The sequence below is a fragment of the Salmo salar genome, chromosome 16 (genome assembly GCF_965601325.2).
Source record: "Salmo salar chromosome 16, fSalSal1, whole genome shotgun sequence".
Classification (NCBI taxonomy): domain Eukaryota; kingdom Metazoa; phylum Chordata; class Actinopteri; order Salmoniformes; family Salmonidae; genus Salmo; species Salmo salar.
In genome coordinates this window covers 38,423,390-38,441,914 of record NC_138306.1, presented here as the reverse complement: position 1 = coordinate 38,441,914, position 18,525 = coordinate 38,423,390, and the positions used below count along the sequence as shown (strand labels likewise).

Here is an 18,525-nt window from a genome sequence, read left to right as displayed (position 1 = left end):
AGTGTGCTTTCACCTCTCTCTCTGCTCCTCTCTCCTCTCTCTCTGCTCCTCTCTTCTCACTCTGCATTCCCTTCTCCTGTCTTCTCTCTCTGCTCCTCTCTCCTCACTCTGCATTCCCTTCTCCTGTCTTCTCTCTCTGCTCCTCTCTCCTCTCCCCTCTTCTCTCTCTGCTACTCTCTTCTCTCTCTGCTTCCCTCTCCTCTCCCTCTGCTTTCCTCTTTCTCTGCTCCCCTCTCTCTTTGCTCCTCTCTCCTCTCTCTCTGCTCCTCTCTTCTCACTCTGCATTCCCTTCTCCTGTCTTCTCTCTCTGCTCCTCTCTCCTCACTCTGCATTCCCTTCTCCTGTCTTCTCTCTCTGCTCCTCTCTCCTCTCCCCTCTTCTCTCTCTGCTCCTCTCTTCTCTCTCTGCTTCCCTCTCCTCTCCCTCTGCTTTCCTCTTTCTCTGCTCCCCTCTCTCTTTGCTCCTCTCTCCTCCTCTCTCCTCTCTCTCTGCTCCTCTCTCCTCACTCTGCATTCCCTTCTCCTGTCTTCTCTCTCTGCTCCTGTCTCCTCTCCCCTCTTCTCTCTCTGCTCCTCTCTCCTCACTCTGCATTCCCTTCTCCTGTCTTCTCTCTCTGCTCCTCTCTCCTCACTCTGCATTCCCTTCTCCTGTCTTCTCTCTCTGCTCCTGTCTCCTCTCCCCTCTTCTCTCTCTGCTACTCTCTTCTCTCTCTGCTCCTCTCTTCTCTCTCTGCTCCTCTCTTCTCTCTCTGCTCCTCTCTCCTCTCCCTCTGCTTTCCTCTTTCTCTGCTCCTCTCTTCTCACTCTGCATTCCCTTCTCCTGTCTTCTCTCTCTGCTCCTGTCTCCTCTCCCCTCTTCTCTCTCTGCTCCTCTCTTCTCTCTCTGCTCCTCTCTTCTCTCTCTGCTCCTCTCTCCTCTCCCTCTGCTTTCCTCTTTCTCTGCTCCCCTCTCTCTTTGCTCCTCTCTCCTCCCCTCTCTCTCTGCTCCTCTCTCTCTCTGCACCAGGAATAAGAGACTGTGGTAGAGGAGGAAAAACCTGGTATTTTAGGATAAAATAGGTGTGCAGGAAAAGTCATGAAAAAACTAGAGGTAGATCAGACAGACAGGCAGCCCTTTCAGCCACTTGAATTTATGGCCCTATTGCAATATACTGTAATAGTATAGGACCCATAGGTCATCATGAAAACTATAGGCTCCTGCTGGGTAATTTGGAACACCAAACTGGAGAAGACAGATTGAACAAGACATTTCTGTTTTCTAACATTGTCAGTGCTTAGCAATTATAATCCATCATACACATATCTATAGTTAAGAATGTAAACTACAAGCTGATTTGATATTTACAGCAATACTACAGAAAGCCATTTGAAGGACCTTTCAGTCCTTTGTGCTTCTCGTCCCCTTAGACTTTTGTTGACATAGGCACATATGGGCTGTGTCCCAATTGACAAGGATGCTGCCTCCCAATCCCAAGGTACCTTAAAGTGCTGCCTTCTAAGGTGCCTTCATTCGGGTTGTGACTACTGGGAGTACAGCTATGACCGGAAGTGACTTTTGTAGCAGGTTAGGAGAGCATTTTCTCTCTCTGAACCTTTTCCTAACCTGCCACTTTAATTATCATAACCTGCTGCGTAAATTCTCCTAACCTGCTATAAAAAAAAGTCCTTCTGGTCGTAGTTGTACCCTCTCTAATCAGAACTCATTCGGCTATTTTGAAGGTAGCATCCCATGTATCCTTTGCCGGGGAGGCTAACCCATAACACCTTGTTTTTTTTTAGCTGACATTAAGTTGAAGTAGCCTTCTAATCTAGTTAGATTGCATCATATCACCGTTCAATATTAGTTATCAACTAATAAAACACCATGTTATCTTGAACATCCGTGTAATTTAGAAATATACAAGGACGTGATGGTTTGATAGTATGAATTAATCACAATTCAAGCCTACTCATTACAAAAAACAATAGAAGCTCTAAGGCAATATTAGCTTCACACTGAAACACCGCTATTATGGTTATTAATAATTCCTAAACACTCAGTAAAATAGCTTATTTAGCCATCTCAAAATAATCGTAGCCTCTATCATGCATGCAAGCTTACCTGTCATGTCCACAACGATGGCGCAGCACACCAAGCAATATGCGAGAGGAGGACCCTATAACGTAGGATAATTATTCTGGTCGGTGTCAACTTAATTCATTAACAGATACTGAGGAGATCGACTCTGTTACTTGTTTACTTGTTATTCATGTCAGATATTTCAATTTTGGGATAGTTGTTCACTGAATTGCTAGCTCACGCTGCTACAGTGGCTACAATGTAAACAAACGTCTCGCGCTCAGTGGAATGTGAATGCGTTATCACGTCATGCTGCCTTTGCGCTTGTCCCAAATGGCAGTTACCTACTGGAAATTGCTACCTACTAAGATAGGTTCCTTTGGAAGCAGGTAGGCAGCAGGCAGCTGCCCCCTGGATTGGGATACATCCATGGTCTGAATTCCAAAGCACAAAAATCGGTACGCTGTGTATACATGTCTTCGTCTAGTCTACCGTCCTTGTATTTAGCTTTGACTGATGACAGATTGTAATACTAACAGAATGTGTTTCGTCCTCTAATGTTAGTTCCAATTCCTGCATTCGGTCAGAGCTGTGCCACTGACTGCTGATGTGGTGAGCAGATGTTCTGTCTGGGTTGTAAACCAGTGCCTCTGTCAGGAATAGATAAGAGGAACACAAAAACTCACAGAGTTAGAAGACTGAGAGCCCCTCCTATCAGCCTCTCAAAGGACTGCTTTGTCTTGTCCACTCAGTGATAGATATATCCCTATTAAACGTATTGGGATCGGTTTATAGTATCTGAATGACTGTGATCCTTTTTTCTCAGGGCTTCAGCATGTAAGAGCACAGGGATTTGGCAGGGACCTCTGCCTAGTAACAATGTACAGAACAAGCCAACAATGTATGGCGAGCTAGAAACACCTGTCAGATTGGCCGGTTTATATGCTTCAGTTGGTTCTGGGTCTGACGTGCACCCAGATGAAAGCATGCTGTCCTTTATTTGGTGGGACATGTGAGCCTGCTTATATCCCCTGTGCTTTGCATCTCCTCCGCTTCCACTGTTAACTGAGGTCTTCCCTGATAATAGTGGATTCCAAAACTCTTTGATGTTTGAAAAAAGAAAAGGGGGAAAGATGAATGGTCCTTTTAGAATAGATAATGCTGCAGTCAGGTTAGGAACATTTCATTCCTCTCCCCAACCTGCCGGTAGAGTGGGCCAGCTGTTTAATGCCTTCTCCAGCCCTGGCATTTCCTGAAGCTGGTCCCGGGCACCTTGGTGAGGCACAGTGAGCCTTGAAACTGGAGCTAGCAGCAGGCCGCCTGGCCCAGAGGCTCTCTCTGTTAGCTGGCTCTGCTGGCACCGCCTGGTCTAGAGGCTCTCTCTGTTAGCTGGCTCTACTGGCACCGCCCGGTCTAGAGGCTCTCCCTGTTAGCTGGCTCTGCTGGCACCGCCCGGTCTAGAGGCTCTCTCTGTTAGCTGGCTCTGCTGGCACCGCCCGGTCTAGAGGCTCTCTCTGTTAGCTGGCTCTGCTGGCACCGCCCGGCCCAGAGGCTCTCCCTGTTAGCTGGCTCTGCTGGCACCGCCCGGTCTAGAGGCTCTCTCTGTTAGCTGGCTCTGCTGGCACCGCCCGGCCCAGAGGCTCTCCCTGTTAGCTGGCTCTACTGCCACCGTCTGGCCCAGAGGCTCTCCCTGTTAGCTGGCTCTGCTGGCACCGCCCGGTCTAGAGGCTCTCCCTGTTAGCTGGCTCTACTGCCACCGTCCGGCCCAGAGGCTCTCCCTGTTAGCTGGCTCTGCTGGCATCGCCCGGTCTAGAGGCTCTACCTGTTAGCTGTCTCTGCTGGCACCGCCTGGCCCAGAGGCTCTCCCTGTTAGCTGGCTCAAATGCCACCATCCGGCCCAGAGGCTCTCCCTGTTAGCTGGCTCTAATGGCACCGCCCGGTCTAGAGGCTCTCTCTGTTAGCTGGCTCTGCTGGCACCGCCCGGCCCAGAGGCTCTCCCTGTTAGCTGGCTCTACTGCCACCGTCTGGCCCAGAGGCTCTCCCTGTTAGCTGGCTCTGCTGGCACCGCCCGGTCTAGAGGCTCTCCCTGTTAGCTGGCTCTACTGCCACCGTCCGGCCCAGAGGCTCTCCCTGTTAGCTGGCTCTGCTGGCATCGCCCGGTCTAGAGGCTCTACCTGTTAGCTGTCTCTGCTGGCACCGCCTGGCCCAGAGGCTCTCCCTGTTAGCTGGCTCAAATGCCACCATCCGGCCCAGAGGCTCTCCCTGTTAGCTGGCTCTACTGGCACCGCCCGGTCTAGAGGCTCTCCCTGTTAGCTGGCTCTGCTGGCACCGCTCGGTCTAGAGGCTCTCCCTGTTAGCTGGCTCTGCTGGCACCGCCCGGTTTAGAGGCTCTCCCTGTTAGCTGGCTCTGCTGGCACCGCTCGGTCTAGAGGCTGTCCCTGTTAGCTGGCTCTACTGCCACCGTCCGGCCCAGAGGCTCTCCCTGTTAGCTGGCTCTGCTGGCACCAACCGGCCCAGAGGCTCTCTCTGTTAGCTGGCTTGATGACACCGCCCGTCCTAGAGGCTGTCTTTGTTAGGTGGCTCCACTGGCACCTCCCGGCCACAGCCCAAAACTCATTCTGAGTAAAATAAAGCACAGAGGGGCATTAATATCATGAAAAACGCAGTAAAACTCCTAAAGGCATATTTCATCCCTTGTCACATCGGCTGCCAGCGCTCTAAATGCCAACAGAGGATCTGCTAGCATTCCAGCGCATCGCCCGGCGTCTATTAGACTGAGGGTTTGTGGGAGAAAAGTAGCCATGAGAATCCAGCACTGGTGGAAAATCTGATTTGTTAGTGTCTCTCCCTACTCCTGTAAGTGGTTGTTGGAGTGTGAGTTCTACCATAGAATGGGGCTGACAGAGAGGAAATGACGGCCCATGCTCATATTGTCTATGTGTTTCTACAAATCTGATCCACTGAACTGAGTCTGTAGCGATCTGGAGCGGGGTTGATTTTATTTTTCACGTTGATAATTTCCCATCAATGAGTCTAGGCGTTCTCATCTGCCACTGTAGGCCATTGAGTTTATAATGTTTATTATGCATGCATTATGGTAAGTCCGGGTATTACAGATTTCCTAACATTTGTTTTGTTCTTTTTGTCCTGTGTGTCTGTCAGTGTGATGAAATACAGTGCCTGTTTTTCTTGTTTTACTTCCCCTTTTCTCTGACATCTTCTGACAGGAAAATGAGACCAAAACATAAAAACAACCTCTACTCTGCAGGGGTGATTACAATCTCTACTTCATGACTCCTGGGGCCTCATTTATCAATATTATGTAGAAACTATTCTAAAATACAACTTACGAACAGAATTTAGAATGTTTGTAGGCATAGAAAAAGTGTGATTTATCAAACAATCCTATGAGGGTCATACGCACAGTGGTAGGAGATAACTGTTGATAAATACCAATTATTCTCGGTGCTCGTGCACAACCTTGGCTATTTGGTTCAAATAAAACGTTATTTGTCACGTGCGCCGAATACAACAGGTGTAGACCTTACCGTGAAATGCTTACTTACAAGCCCTTAACCACCAGTGCAGTTCAAGAAAGAGTTAAGAAAAGATTTACCAAATAAACAAAAGTTAAAATAAATAAAAAATTAACACAATAAAATAAGAATAACGAGGCTATGTACAGGGGGTACCGGTACCGAGTCAGTGTGCGAAGGTACAGGTCAGTCGAGGTAATTTGTACATGTAGGTAGGGGTGAAGTGACTATGCATAGATAATAAACAGCGAGTAGCAGCAATGTAAAAACAAATGGGGGGTATCAATGTAAATAGTCCGGGTGGCCATTTGATTAATTGTTCAGCAGTCTTATGGCTTGGGTGTAGAGCTTTGACCCAGTGATGTACTGGGTCATACGCACTATCTTCTGTAGCGCCTTACAGTTAGATGCCGAGCAGTTGTCATACCAGGCTATGATGCAACCCTTCAGGATGCTCTCAATGGTGCAGCTGTAGAACTTCTTGAGGATCTGGGGACCCATGCCAAATCCTTTTAGTCTCCTGAGGGGGAAAAGGTGTCATCGTGCCCTCTTCACAACTGTCTTGGTGTATTTGGACCATGATAGTTTGTTGGTGATGTGGACACCAAGGAACTTGAAACTCTCGACACGCTCCACTACAGCCCCGTTAGTGGGGGCCTGTTCGGCCCGCCTTTTCCTGTAGTCCATGATCAGCTCCTTTGTCTTGCTCACATTGAGGGAGAGGTTGTTGTCCTGGCACCACACTGCCAGGTCTCTGACCTCCTCACTATAGGCTGTCTCATCATTGTCGGTGATCAGTTGTGTCGTCAGCAAACTTAATAATAGTTTTGGAGTCTTGTCTGTCCATGCAGTCATGGGTGAACAGTGACTACCATCTATGGTAAAAATCATCCCTTTAAAGCCAGTGGGGAATATACAACGCCGTACCATGAAATAGCCTACAACGGCGCAACCAAAAAAAGCTTAGAACACAACACTGAGTACAACCAAAAGGTTTTATTTGGCTTGCTCAGTTGTAGTTTGACCAGTAAAAATTCAAACATAACTACAAAGCGAGGACATTTACATTTGACATTTTAGTCATTTAGCAGACGCTCTTATCCAGAGCGACTTACAGTAGTGAATGCATACATTTTCATAAAAAAAAAATCTCCCGTACTGGTCCCCCATTAGGACAATTCAAATTGCCTTAGCAATGGAAAATAGAGTTCAAATAGAGTTCAACACTCATTAATAAGCCATCCATCCTCAACAGCTCCCTCCTGTAGGCCACCACATTTAGCAGTGTTTTTTGCGCATCACATAACCTATCACCTGCACATTAAGAGTGGAAACCTTTTCTGTTCACATAGTTGAACTCATTTTGTGATGGTGCTTTTATGGTGATGTGTGTGCTGTCTATTGCTCAGTTCATATTTGGGAACCCATTGATGGCAAAGAAACCCCTCTTGACTTCAACCTGTTGTGCGATGGTGTATGGAAATGTTATGTTACAGCTTGTTTTGCTGATGATTGCATCCAAAACATTGGCTCATAGAGGGATGTGAGATGCCGATCTGCAATCTCCCGCAGAAACGTGTCCGTTGCCAAAAACCAGAGGGTAGATAGCACTTTGATGTGCACCGGAATGGAATGTTTGCCTTTCTAAAGTAGGTCTTACATCCTCACAAAGATCCTATGAGATTGGTTTTGGGAAACGATATCTGATGAACCAATCTGTACTTTCTGAAAAAAAGTCCCACCTGTCTCTAAAAACGCACTCTCTGCGAAGTGCAGCGGGTGCCAAATCTTCCAACAAGATCAGCCATTTCTCATTGTCTCACTGTTTTATAGTATTTCAACAGTGGTTTCAATTTCACACGTGCCTCTAATTTAGCAAAATGACTGTACTTTATATTGATTATTATTGTAACAAATGCACTGATATGGTCAAATGATATATAGCCTGTCAAGATATGTTGCATGAATTCACAATGGAAATACAATTCAATCGATAAAAGGCTCACTATCATAATTAGGCCCACTATCATCATTATTAGGCCCACTATCATCATTATTAGGCCCACTATCATCATTATTAGGCCCACTATCATCATTATTAGGCCCACTATCAGTATTATTAGGCCCACTATCATCATTATTAGGCCCACTATCATCATTATTAGGCCCACTATCATCATTATTAGGCCCACTATCATCATTATTAGGCCCACTATCATAATTTAAAAAAAATGTCAACATATATATTTTCCTCATTCTATGCTTGACAAGCAGTTCCCTCATTCCACCATTTGGCACGTGTGTGTACGCATGGTCATGGCTGTGTGTAAATTCACACACACTCAACCAAATGTTTATACTGATAAATCTCACACTTTGCGTGTACATGATCCTATGCGCAGATTTGTGCCTACATATGATTGATAAATGAGGCCCCTGTTGTTAGACCTGGTGTAAACTGTGTTAAATCCTCACCCCCTGCTAGGACCCATAAGGACATAATCACTTCCTCACACTGAATTGGACTGTAGCGGTGTGTTTTTAGTTAGACACACAGTTAGTCAGGCCTTCCTGGTGACTCAGTGTGTATTGAAGCAGAGAATCAGCAGTCTGACCAGTAGGAGTGAGAGGGTAGGAGGGGGCGGGGTTATTAGACATATGACTCAGGAAGGACAGTGTGTCACACAGGTTAGGGGGCGGGACTCTGACAGGGCTATCAGTTAAGGCTGATAGCAAAGGTGGGAGGGGTTAGGGAGAGTGGAGAGAGGGACGACCGTGTCCGCCTGCAAACGCACTGAGGGATTTACATATGAACATACTGTACTGCAAAACAGATTATTGGTCACACAGTAGTAGAGAAAACAGGTTGGATATTAAGCAGAAGCTAGTTGTTGGATGCTTACTGGCAGGACATTGTTGAATGTGTGTCGTGTTCTAGTTAGAAGACTGTAACTGTTGACTGTCTCTGAGCCCAGTGTAACTCTCCCTCCCTGTGTGTCCGGTTCAGCTGAGCCCGGTCCACACGAGACCCTCTTGCACTTTGCGGCTCGGCGCGGTCTGCGGAGGGTGGCCCTGTTCCTGCTCGAGCAGCCAGGAGGCAGAGAGGCTCTCAGACTGCCCAACAAGCAGGGCTCTACACCAGTCAGTGTGGCAGAGAAGAGGGGCCACAACCAGCTACAGCAGCTCTTCACTGAGTAAGTACTTGGAACTGGATCACATACTGTATACTACACACAGGATCTAAACATGAATAACCTTTAAATATCCTTTATTACACTAGTAATAACCTTCAGATACATTATTATTATGTTTCTATGGGAGTAGGCTGGCTAGCCAATCGTTTCTACTAACCCTGGGACGGACTGTATGACAAAAATCAGAACTTGCTGAACTAACTATATTCTGCTGTTTTCAGAGTGTTATCTGTGAATGAAAGGCACAGCTGTCTCCACAGCATTTATTGGCTCTCAACATCGTCACATCTTTACCTAGTACCTCTTCCTATTTTTTGAACACATACTCTTGCACTCCTATATTCTTCAAGACATTAGCTAGCAAACTAAGATTTGGAATCCAAATCAACGAGAGGTCTTTATGTAACCATGGGAATGGGAGCAGCTCTATGGTTAGGAGGGGCTTGTTGTGGATATTGAAATGTGTTTGGAGTGTTGGCGGTACACACAGATAAGCAGACAGACCAAGGACAAACTCCGGACTGCTGCTGTAAACAGCTGAAGTCAGCACAGAAATCCCCACAGAATCCAACTTTATTTATATGCACTTTGTTAAAATACATAAAGTCAGACTAGTTTGGGTCTTTTGTCGTGGGATAAAATCACAAAATGTACCTCGAATTAGGAGGATATGTGTACGTACTAGATGACAGCTCGTAGACTGCACAGCGTTCTCACTGGCTGTGATAGCTGTATGGGACTGTTTTCATGTGCTCTGTGACACATCTCAGCTGTACAAAAACACCAGGCACTACATGTACAAGTGGCGGGAAATAGATGTTCTCGGGTCCTTGTATACAAACTGTCAGAGCTTTGTCAGATTTTATCTAGCAGGGGTAGTTCTGTCCTATTGGTAGACAATGAACACAACCTTCCCTGGCACCTCACCAAACCACTTTGTTTACCTGTTCCATCAGTCTCCGTGACACGGTGGTGATCTGTTCTCCAGCTGAGCACATATGAGCAATTACATTACAGAGATCACCTGAGATCATCAGCTTTCTCTATAACATGGAGATTGAGGTGTCGCCCAGTCCTTGACAGAGATATCCTGTGCTGACCAGGAACAGTAAAGAGTTGGCCCAGGGACACTCTCAGGCCACGTCAATGGTGTCTCTCGGTCTGTCTGCGTCACACAGGCTGTCCCCTGGGTCACCGGATCCTGGGTGTCTGTCGGCCGTGCCTTGGTTTGGTGAAGGCGGTGAAACCTTATAACCATAGGAAGGAAAAGGGCCTGGTGGGAGCTCCTCGGAGAGTTGGTGTGTGTGTGTTACAGAAGAGAACCAAGCTGTAGCTATTCTCCATACCAGACCAGCATTTTCTTCTTACATACACTACCTGTACTCCTTCACCTGGACACCAAGCCTATCTGTCTGATATTGTTAGGGGAGGCTGTTATGTTTTTGAAGTAGTCCTGAGTTAAGCTGGGAGTAGAGAGATTGAGTCACCTGGCTGCTGGTGTTAAATGCTCTGAGACAGGATTAGTTCAGGTCAGGGAGAAGCAGAGGTCCTGCTGTTATTTGGCACAAGAAAACAGTTAGGTGTCATGACTGAATCCCAACTCACTGGAGACAGCATACATGTGCTAATTCCACCTGCTGACTGTGGGATTAAGTTGGTTAAATTGTATACTAGTAATCTAGTAATAAAGTAGTAAAAGCTCTAACATGTATAGTGCAGTTCTATGTGTTGTTAAGATATCTCCCCTGGATGTGGAGAGAGTTGAGGCTGCCTCCTGGGTGCATTCAGGCCCCACAAAGTGCCTCTGTTCTTCCTCCGCCCTGCGTCTTGCCTTTCAGTCCCCACTGAGTGATGTCAGGGGGTTGCCATGGACACCCATTCAGCCCTTTATTTCCCTGCATTGGCACTGAGCGCCATGAGGCAGGTGAGAACAGCCCTAGATCGCATCACTACTGCAGACCTGGCTTCAAATACTATTTGAAATCTTTTAGTGTTTGCTCTAACCTGCCTGGAGTACCATATGGCCGGGGTTTGCAGTTTTTGGGACTGTTCCATTGGTCCAATAACCCAGGCAAGCTCAATCAAGCACAGATGAAGTATTTTAAATGATTTCAAATACTATTTGAACCTAGGTCTGCACTCCTGTACCAGGGGCTTCATGGGGCTGGGGCTAGAGGGGGACTTACATACTCCCTCATTCCTTTTGTTTCTAAAGCCCTATTTCCATCAGATTGTTTTGTTGTGTCTCTCATCGGTGTGTACCAGCAGTGACATCTTCACACCTGAGTCAGTTGGGGTCAGTTACACTCATTGTAAGAGAGTAGAAAATATGACTCTACCCAGGCAGAGACAGACCCAGAGCCAGCTCAACAGGACAATACACTGCTATAGACGTTTCGTCCCTGCCGGGGTTTACCCATTACAAGACACATTTAGTCTAGAACCATGAAGGAAACTTAATTTTAGCTCAGCCATGTTTGGTCTCTTTTCTTTATTTTTGTTACTCAGTAGAAGTGTTTTCACATGAAGTAGATTAGAAAGGGAGAGGTAGTGTTTTCTTTTTCAATTCCACTGATACCGTAGAACAATGAATTAAATACCAGAAAGCTGACCGGGTAGAAGTAGCAATACAATGAAGCTGAACCAGTTTGGAGGTTGGCGGTCGATTGATGAAAGGTTTGGTAGTACACCATGTCTCCAGTGCCTTCCTACCCCCGGAATGAACCTGTCATTCACACTAGGTGATATATTATGGGCGTAGGCAGTGGTGCTGAATGCTGAATCAGTGCTATGTGATTGGGCTACCTCCGTTCTGACACGGTGTGCTCTGTTTGTGTTGGGCAGGGTTGAGACCTTGTCAGAGACCCGGATAAAGACGGAGGAGAGACAGTGTTACCCAGGAGGCCGAGTGCTACAGCACCACCCTAAACTGAACACATACACCCTGACGGTGGACACGTTACTAGGGAAACCTCTGCCCAGCCTAAAGGGAGAGGTGGAGGAGCTACAGAAACTCATACAGCGCCACAGAGACAACAAGGTGAGCTATATAACTCTGCTTTAAACTCTGTCTGCTTTTAAACCCAGTCTGCTTTCATCTCTGTCTGCTTTTAACTCTCACATGTTGTTGCTTTAAATCATGACTTAATTTAGTTATTCCTTGCAGCTCCTAATGGAGCGAAGGGCTCATCCAGTACAGTATGTACTCTCAGATCCTACAACCAAATCTTGTGTGAACTAGCTAGCTAATTAACATCTGCCAAAAGAGAAAACATGGCCTATTGTGAGTTACCTGTATGCTATCTGTTTGTTTGCTCTGAAAGTTCTTTGTACATCTTATCTTTACAGGAAGTTAATATGTGTGTGTGTGTAGAATAAATAGTGTGTGATTTATTATTTGTGTCATTTGTGGGACAGTTATTCACACTGTGTTTCTGTTTGTACTGTAGGAAGATCATGTGCTCCAGCAACAGTCACCAGATGAGCTGAACACTACAGCAGGATCCAGTGGCATCAGCAACACATCAGCACACTCAGCCACAGAGTCCCAGCCCCCCCACAGCCATGCCCAGCAGCGGAGAGAGGGCGAGACTCCAGCTTTCAGCGCACCATCCTGTGGAGACCAGCAGGAGGAAGCTGATAGAGAGAGGACAGGCGTAATCACTGCCACGCAGGGCAGCAAGGCAGGGCACTGTAAAAGGAACCAGGAAGAGAAAGAGAAGAGGAGAGCAGAGACTGAGACGGGCGATAAGGCTGTTGCTGCTCCGACAAAGGCTTCACGAGCCATGGGCCACGCGCAGTCTCAGGAACACACGGAACATACGGAAGCTAAGCATCAGCCCCTAAGGACTACAGGCAGCAGCAGTAGTGGCTGTGGGGACACAAGCGTTCAGAGGACTATGGAAAGGCAGGGCGAGCCTGAGAACATCCAGGAGATGGAGTCAGGGGCTCCTGTGGAGAATGGACAGCACGACGGACATAGCGGTGAGGTTGAGGTGGAGTATGCTGAGGCCACTTCTGAATGTACTCTTCAGACTTTGACGGGAGCTGTGAGCCGCCATGAGGCACAAGCTGTAGAGGCACAGGACTCCGAACAAAGACAGGAAATCACTACAGCAGTGACAACTTATTCTGTGGAGCCCGAGTTGGCCGATAACAGCAACCAGACCCGGGAGTCTGAGAGGGGCGGTACAGACGAGAGAAAGACAGAGGCAGGAAACCCCAGCCAACAGACCAACGGTAGCACTGAGACAACCAGCAGCAGAAGTGGAGAGACTGACACCAACAGCATGAAGCAGAGCCCCATTATGGTGGAGGGAGAGATCAAGCGCAGCCATTCACACGGACCAGGTTACGTTACAACAAAAGAACCCAGTGAGCAGCAGGTCCTGGATCAGCACGTTAAGGATACAGTGGAGGTAGTGGCAACCCCACAACAGCCAAGGCAGGACCAGGATGGCGCCCACAGCCAGGGCCACGAGACTGGGCAGGAATGTGAGGAACAGCCGTCCACTGACTTAGCCAGCAGAACAGCTGAGGACAGAGAGAGTGGAGAGACCATGGGGCGACAACACTGTGATGTCACGGTCCACACATCCTCTTGTGAGGAGGGGGAACTCGTCCAGTCGGTCAGCTGCTCCACAGACAAACTGTCTGAGGGGACAGTCATAGGACAGGAGGCCCCTGGGAAGAAGGTGTCTGTACAGTGGGCATCGCTAGAAGAGGCAGACTCTCTGGCGTGTAGAGAGGAAATAGCAGCCACAGCAGTAGCAGTGGTGGCCGTAGCAGTAGCAGCTGCTGTAGCAAGCCTAGAACAATGCAACTCCAACTCCATGCTGGAGGGAGGCCAGGTACAGGAAGCTGCCGCAGAGAGCCAGAGTAAGCATCAGACCGGACCCAAAGACACTGCACGAAGGTCAGGGGTCATGGTGTCTGAGGCCACTGAGAACCTTAGCACCTCAGACAGGGGTCTGACTGTCTCAGCAAGTCCGTTAGAGGAGGATGTGATGGTCAAGAACCCCTCAATGGGAGCGGATGAGTCTCATGTCAGACTGGGAGAGGAGAACAGTGATCTGTCCAATACCACACATGGGAGTGAGAATGGAGTGGAGGCCAGACTACCAGGCCTGAGTCTGACACAGGAAGAAAGTGTAGAAGCCAGCAGAGAGTGTGCAGACTCCCACTCGCACACGTTGTTACATGATGAAAGGGCTGTGGACAGACAGAGTGCTGAGGTCATATCCTCCTCCTCCTCTATTTCCCCAGAGAGATCCTCAGAGCTGACACATCAGGAGACCATCCCAGAGAGCTCGGCCCCTCCAGCCCCACCTGAACATACACATACACCCAGTGACTCGACCCTGACCACCCTTACACACTCAGACAGTGGTACATCCCTGAATCCAGAGCTGACTTCCCCCTTGGAGCTAGACAATGGAACAGGCCTGGATGATGAGCAGTACAGCACCTCTGTGGAAGTAGTCATTGGCATGTCCTTGGGCCTTCAGTCTTCAGACACACTGGAAAGCCTGGATGGAGAGTGTGTGAGAACACTGGATACTAAAGAAGAGCATTCTGAAGCTTTAAGACAGCTTAACAAGCCAGTGAAAGGTAAGGCCACAAAATAATATACATATAGCTAGTTTGTAGCTAGTTATGGCCCTTTTATATCCTGATTTTGCAGTTTTTGTCTTTGTTTTGCTTGCATAGATATTCATTTATTGCTCAAGAAGAATGCTTTTAGTATACAGTTTAAATATTTCAAAGAGGAAGATGACTATCGGCACTAGCTGAAATTCAAACAGATTTGGGTCATGAGGCTAACCTGAAGCTCATATTTCATTTACATGCACCCTCTACTGCAGGGGTCTCCAACCTTTTCTAGCATCATTTTTTATAGCTTTCAAATAGACACATTCTTCTATTCTCCCCCTGGTCCTTGGTGTACAAGAGATGTGTTTTCTGTCAATATATCTGGTAAAATAATGGTTAATAAACAACTATAAGGGGCCCCATAAAACTATATTTAGTAATTTCCCGGAATTCAGTTTTTTTTTCAGTAGGCCTAACAGCAGAAACATTCCTAGACTAACACATTCCTCTCTTGTTTAATGCACAATTTATGTTGAATTACACCAAAAAAATCATATTTGTTTAGTTATTTTCTAAGAGTTCAAAATTGGTCTTCTGATGCATTGACATTGACTCATCACATACATTTTCATAGTTTTAGATTGTTTTACTCTCAATATTACACTTATTCATAAAGAAATAATGAAAATGTATGTTCTGAGTCAATGTCAATGCATCAGAAGACCAATTTTGAGGTGATTTTCTGTTGTTGTTGTTGTGTAATACACCTTTAATTGTGTATTAAACAAGAGAATGTTTCTGCTGTTAGGACTTCTGATAGAGCACTTAGTTTGCAAAACAATGGCCAACCAATTGATACAAATAATCATATTCTGTCAGGTCAGCCTGCTCAGCAATTAACATTTACTTGAGAAGGTTTTTGGGGAAAGTCTTTCTGTCTACCCACAAGACGGTTATCATTAGCATCATTAACTGGCTACGTACAGGGTGATAGACAAATGCGCACACCAAACAGACAGACGAGCAATATTGCTGGAAATTAATACTGTGTTACGTTGGCATTTTAAGCCAATAGTGGTAACCAGGAGTGAGAAAATGTCAATGTGGCTTTGATTGGATAGTAGCCGGGAGCTTTATGTTTTTGACAGTTTGCGATGGAACGCATGAAAAAAATGCAAGTACTTTCAGAATTGCTTGGCAAGCTACTCATAGTTCGTATTCTTATCTTGTATTATTTCTTATTGTTGTTGCATTGTGGAGAAGGAACCTGCAAGTAAGCATTTCATTGGACGATGTATACCATGCGTATCCCATACATACGACTAATTAAAAACGTGGAACTTGAGGATGGCTGCGAGCTACTGTTAGCTGGTGATCTACCTGTTGGAGACCCCTGCTCTACTGTATACAGAATCTGAGCCTAGCCCAGCTGCTAAGTTCAGGCCCAGTGTGCATCCCTCAAATGCTGTTGAAGTGCACCGCCTGCTCTGAGGCATAGCACACTGTCATATGACTCTGAGCATGTGACCATTAGTTCAGCTATGTGTCAACTGCTGCTAAAGAGAGGCTGTCATTTGTCATGACATTCTGGCGATGTTGAACTACAGAATATTTACGTCAAACAAGTCCCCAAACAGAAACTAGAACAAAATGTAACTTAGCTAAGTCCATAATATTGTCAGCTTCAGTATGTGAATTAGAGAAGCTTGATTTTCAGGAGAAACATAACATGAGACTCTGGCCTCTGGTCCCTGAGTCAGTCTGAAAAGGTCAAAGGCTTCATATCAGTCATTTAGAGCGCTATGTGAATGGAGCTGGTATTTATGTATGTCAGTCTGTGTATCCAAGCAACAATACAATGATATCACCAGACCTTACAGTAGGTTCTGAAAATAGAGGTAGCCTGAACGGTGGTCTTCCACTCGGAGCCCCGGGCCAAATCTTGGCAGTCTGTAAGCACATGGCTACGCCCTGGCCCTTTCCCGTCTGGATGGGAATATGAAGTAGAATAGATCCTCTACATCTGCACTGATGTGGTATAAATAGCAGGGCAGTGTTGACTGATGCTCAGCAACATCATTGTTCCCTAATAGAAATGACTGTTTCCCCACACCTTTCCTCCTCTCTTCCTGCATGACAGCTGGTTTGTTGTTGCTATCCAAATGGTTGTCAAGGCATAGACCATTTTATACATTAGATATTACTGGTATGATTCATTATTATGAGTTTATATTTTGAGTTGAAATGAAGTTTCACTTACTGAGAGGATTCTGTGTTAGTTTGTCCATAAGGTCATGGCTTCATATTCCTCTTCCTGTGTCATCATACAGTCCCTGTGTCATACCTATGTCTCTAACTGTATCTCTCCCCAGACAAAGACATAGTCTGTCCATCCCAGGGAGAAGAGAAGGAGAAGAAGGAATCCCTCTCAGACACGGCAGACTCTACACTGGTGAGTTTATGTTTATGTGTTTATGAATTTACAGTCCCAGGTTGTTTAATAACTTGGAACCTAAGTAAAAACGTACCGTGACTCCAGTTCCCACAAATCAGGGGGAAGTCACATGTAGTCTGATTAATGTAACATTTTTCATGACTGGGAGACTATTTGTTTCTGGGAAGCAGTCTCACCTGACCTCACTAAATAAACCCTTTTTCATGTTTGCCTTCACTTTTGGGGATGTCAGTACAAACATGACGCACTTTTCGGCCTGATAAGTTGAACTCTGTCTTTTTAAAGTCGGGTGGGAAGATATGGGAAAGCTGTGGCCATGCGGTTCACTGTGTGTGTGCGCCCATGCCCTGGCCTAAGTGTGCCCTGCCCTGCCCTGTTTAACCAGGAGAAAAGAAAGATGACCTCACTGTATCTTCTCTCCCCTGAGAGGAGTGATATGAGGGGTGAGAAACAAGCCGTAGAGAAGGAGGCAGAAATAACATAGTCTGACAGCAGCAGCAGAAGTGTGAAGGAAGGAAGGGAGGGAGAGGAAGTGTCTTATTACCAGCATGATACATCCACACCAGCAGGGCCAGGGCACTGCCCTCCATCACAGCTCTAGAAACATATCTCTTCCTATGGGAAGCCATATTGTTTCATACCCTTGTCATTCTCGGTTTTTGACCACCTGGTTCTAAAAGGTGACCTTCTATTGTATAGTAGGTATTAGAAACTTGGTGGTTCGAGCCCTGAATGCTGATTGATTGACAGCAATGGTATATCAGACCATTTATTTTTACTGTTCTAATTTCGTTGGTAACCAGTTTATAATAGCAATAAGGCACCTCTGGTGTTGTGGTATATGGCCAATATACTGGACCACGGCTAAGGGGCAGTATCCAGGCACTCCGCGTTGCGTCGTTCTTAAGAACAGCCCTTAGCCGTGGTATATTGGCCGTATACCACAACCCCTCAGGCCTTATTGCTTATTGATGTTATGGTGAGGGACTGACCTTGCAGATGTAGGCAGCCTTCCTTTGTGGTTGTCTTGTGGTGTTTTGTGTCAGCATAGGCCACAGAGCCTATGTGACTGGGATGATGTCATACTGTATACTTCATTCATGTCATATGATTCAGCCACAAACACATGGTGTGTGGCACCACTGTTGCAATCACACAAACAATCACACCACAATCTCACAGTGTGCTCGTCATCGACGTTGTTTAGCTTAAACTCTGTCTGCAACTATGATAATTGTCTTTCCTCATGAGGTACTTTAGTATTGTTTAGCTCTAATTTGTTCTGTACTTCTCTTCCCCCCCACACTCTGTGAATGTGGTGGAGCTGTGCTGCTCTCATGCTAATCTGGGGAGTGGCATGTAGACATATACAGTGCCTTCAGAAAGTAGTTATTCCACATTTTGTTGGGTTACAGCCTGAATTAAAAATGTTTCACCCATCTACGGTACACACAATAGCCCGTAATGGCAAAGTGAAGACATGTTTTAATTTTTTTTTTTGTAAATGTATTGAAAATTAAATACAGAAATATACCTTTGGCAGCGATTACAGCTGTGAATCTTTCTGGGTAAGTCTCTAAGTGCTTTCCACACCTGGATTGTGCAACATTTGCCATTATTATTTTCAAAATTCTTCAAGCTCTGTCGATTTGGTTGTTGATCATTGGTGGACAACCATTTTCAAGTCTTG

At 46.3% G+C, this 18,525-nt stretch overlaps 1 protein-coding gene across 7 annotated transcripts in view; it reads left to right on the top strand.

Moving 5' to 3' along the window:
• Positions 1–18,525, top strand: part of LOC106573623 (A-kinase anchor protein 13) — a 177,382-nt gene that overhangs the window by 88,779 nt on the left and 70,078 nt on the right. For all 7 annotated transcript variants that reach the window (XM_014148847.3, XM_014148841.3, XM_014148845.3 and 4 more), the window contains exons 5-8: positions 8,602–8,788; positions 11,633–11,828; positions 12,238–14,398; positions 16,753–16,832. In XM_014148847.3, coding sequence (XP_014004322.3) covers positions 8,602–8,788; positions 11,633–11,828; positions 12,238–14,398; positions 16,753–16,832 — 2,624 coding nt within the window. The remainder of the gene's footprint in view (positions 1–8,601; positions 8,789–11,632; positions 11,829–12,237; positions 14,399–16,752; positions 16,833–18,525) is intronic.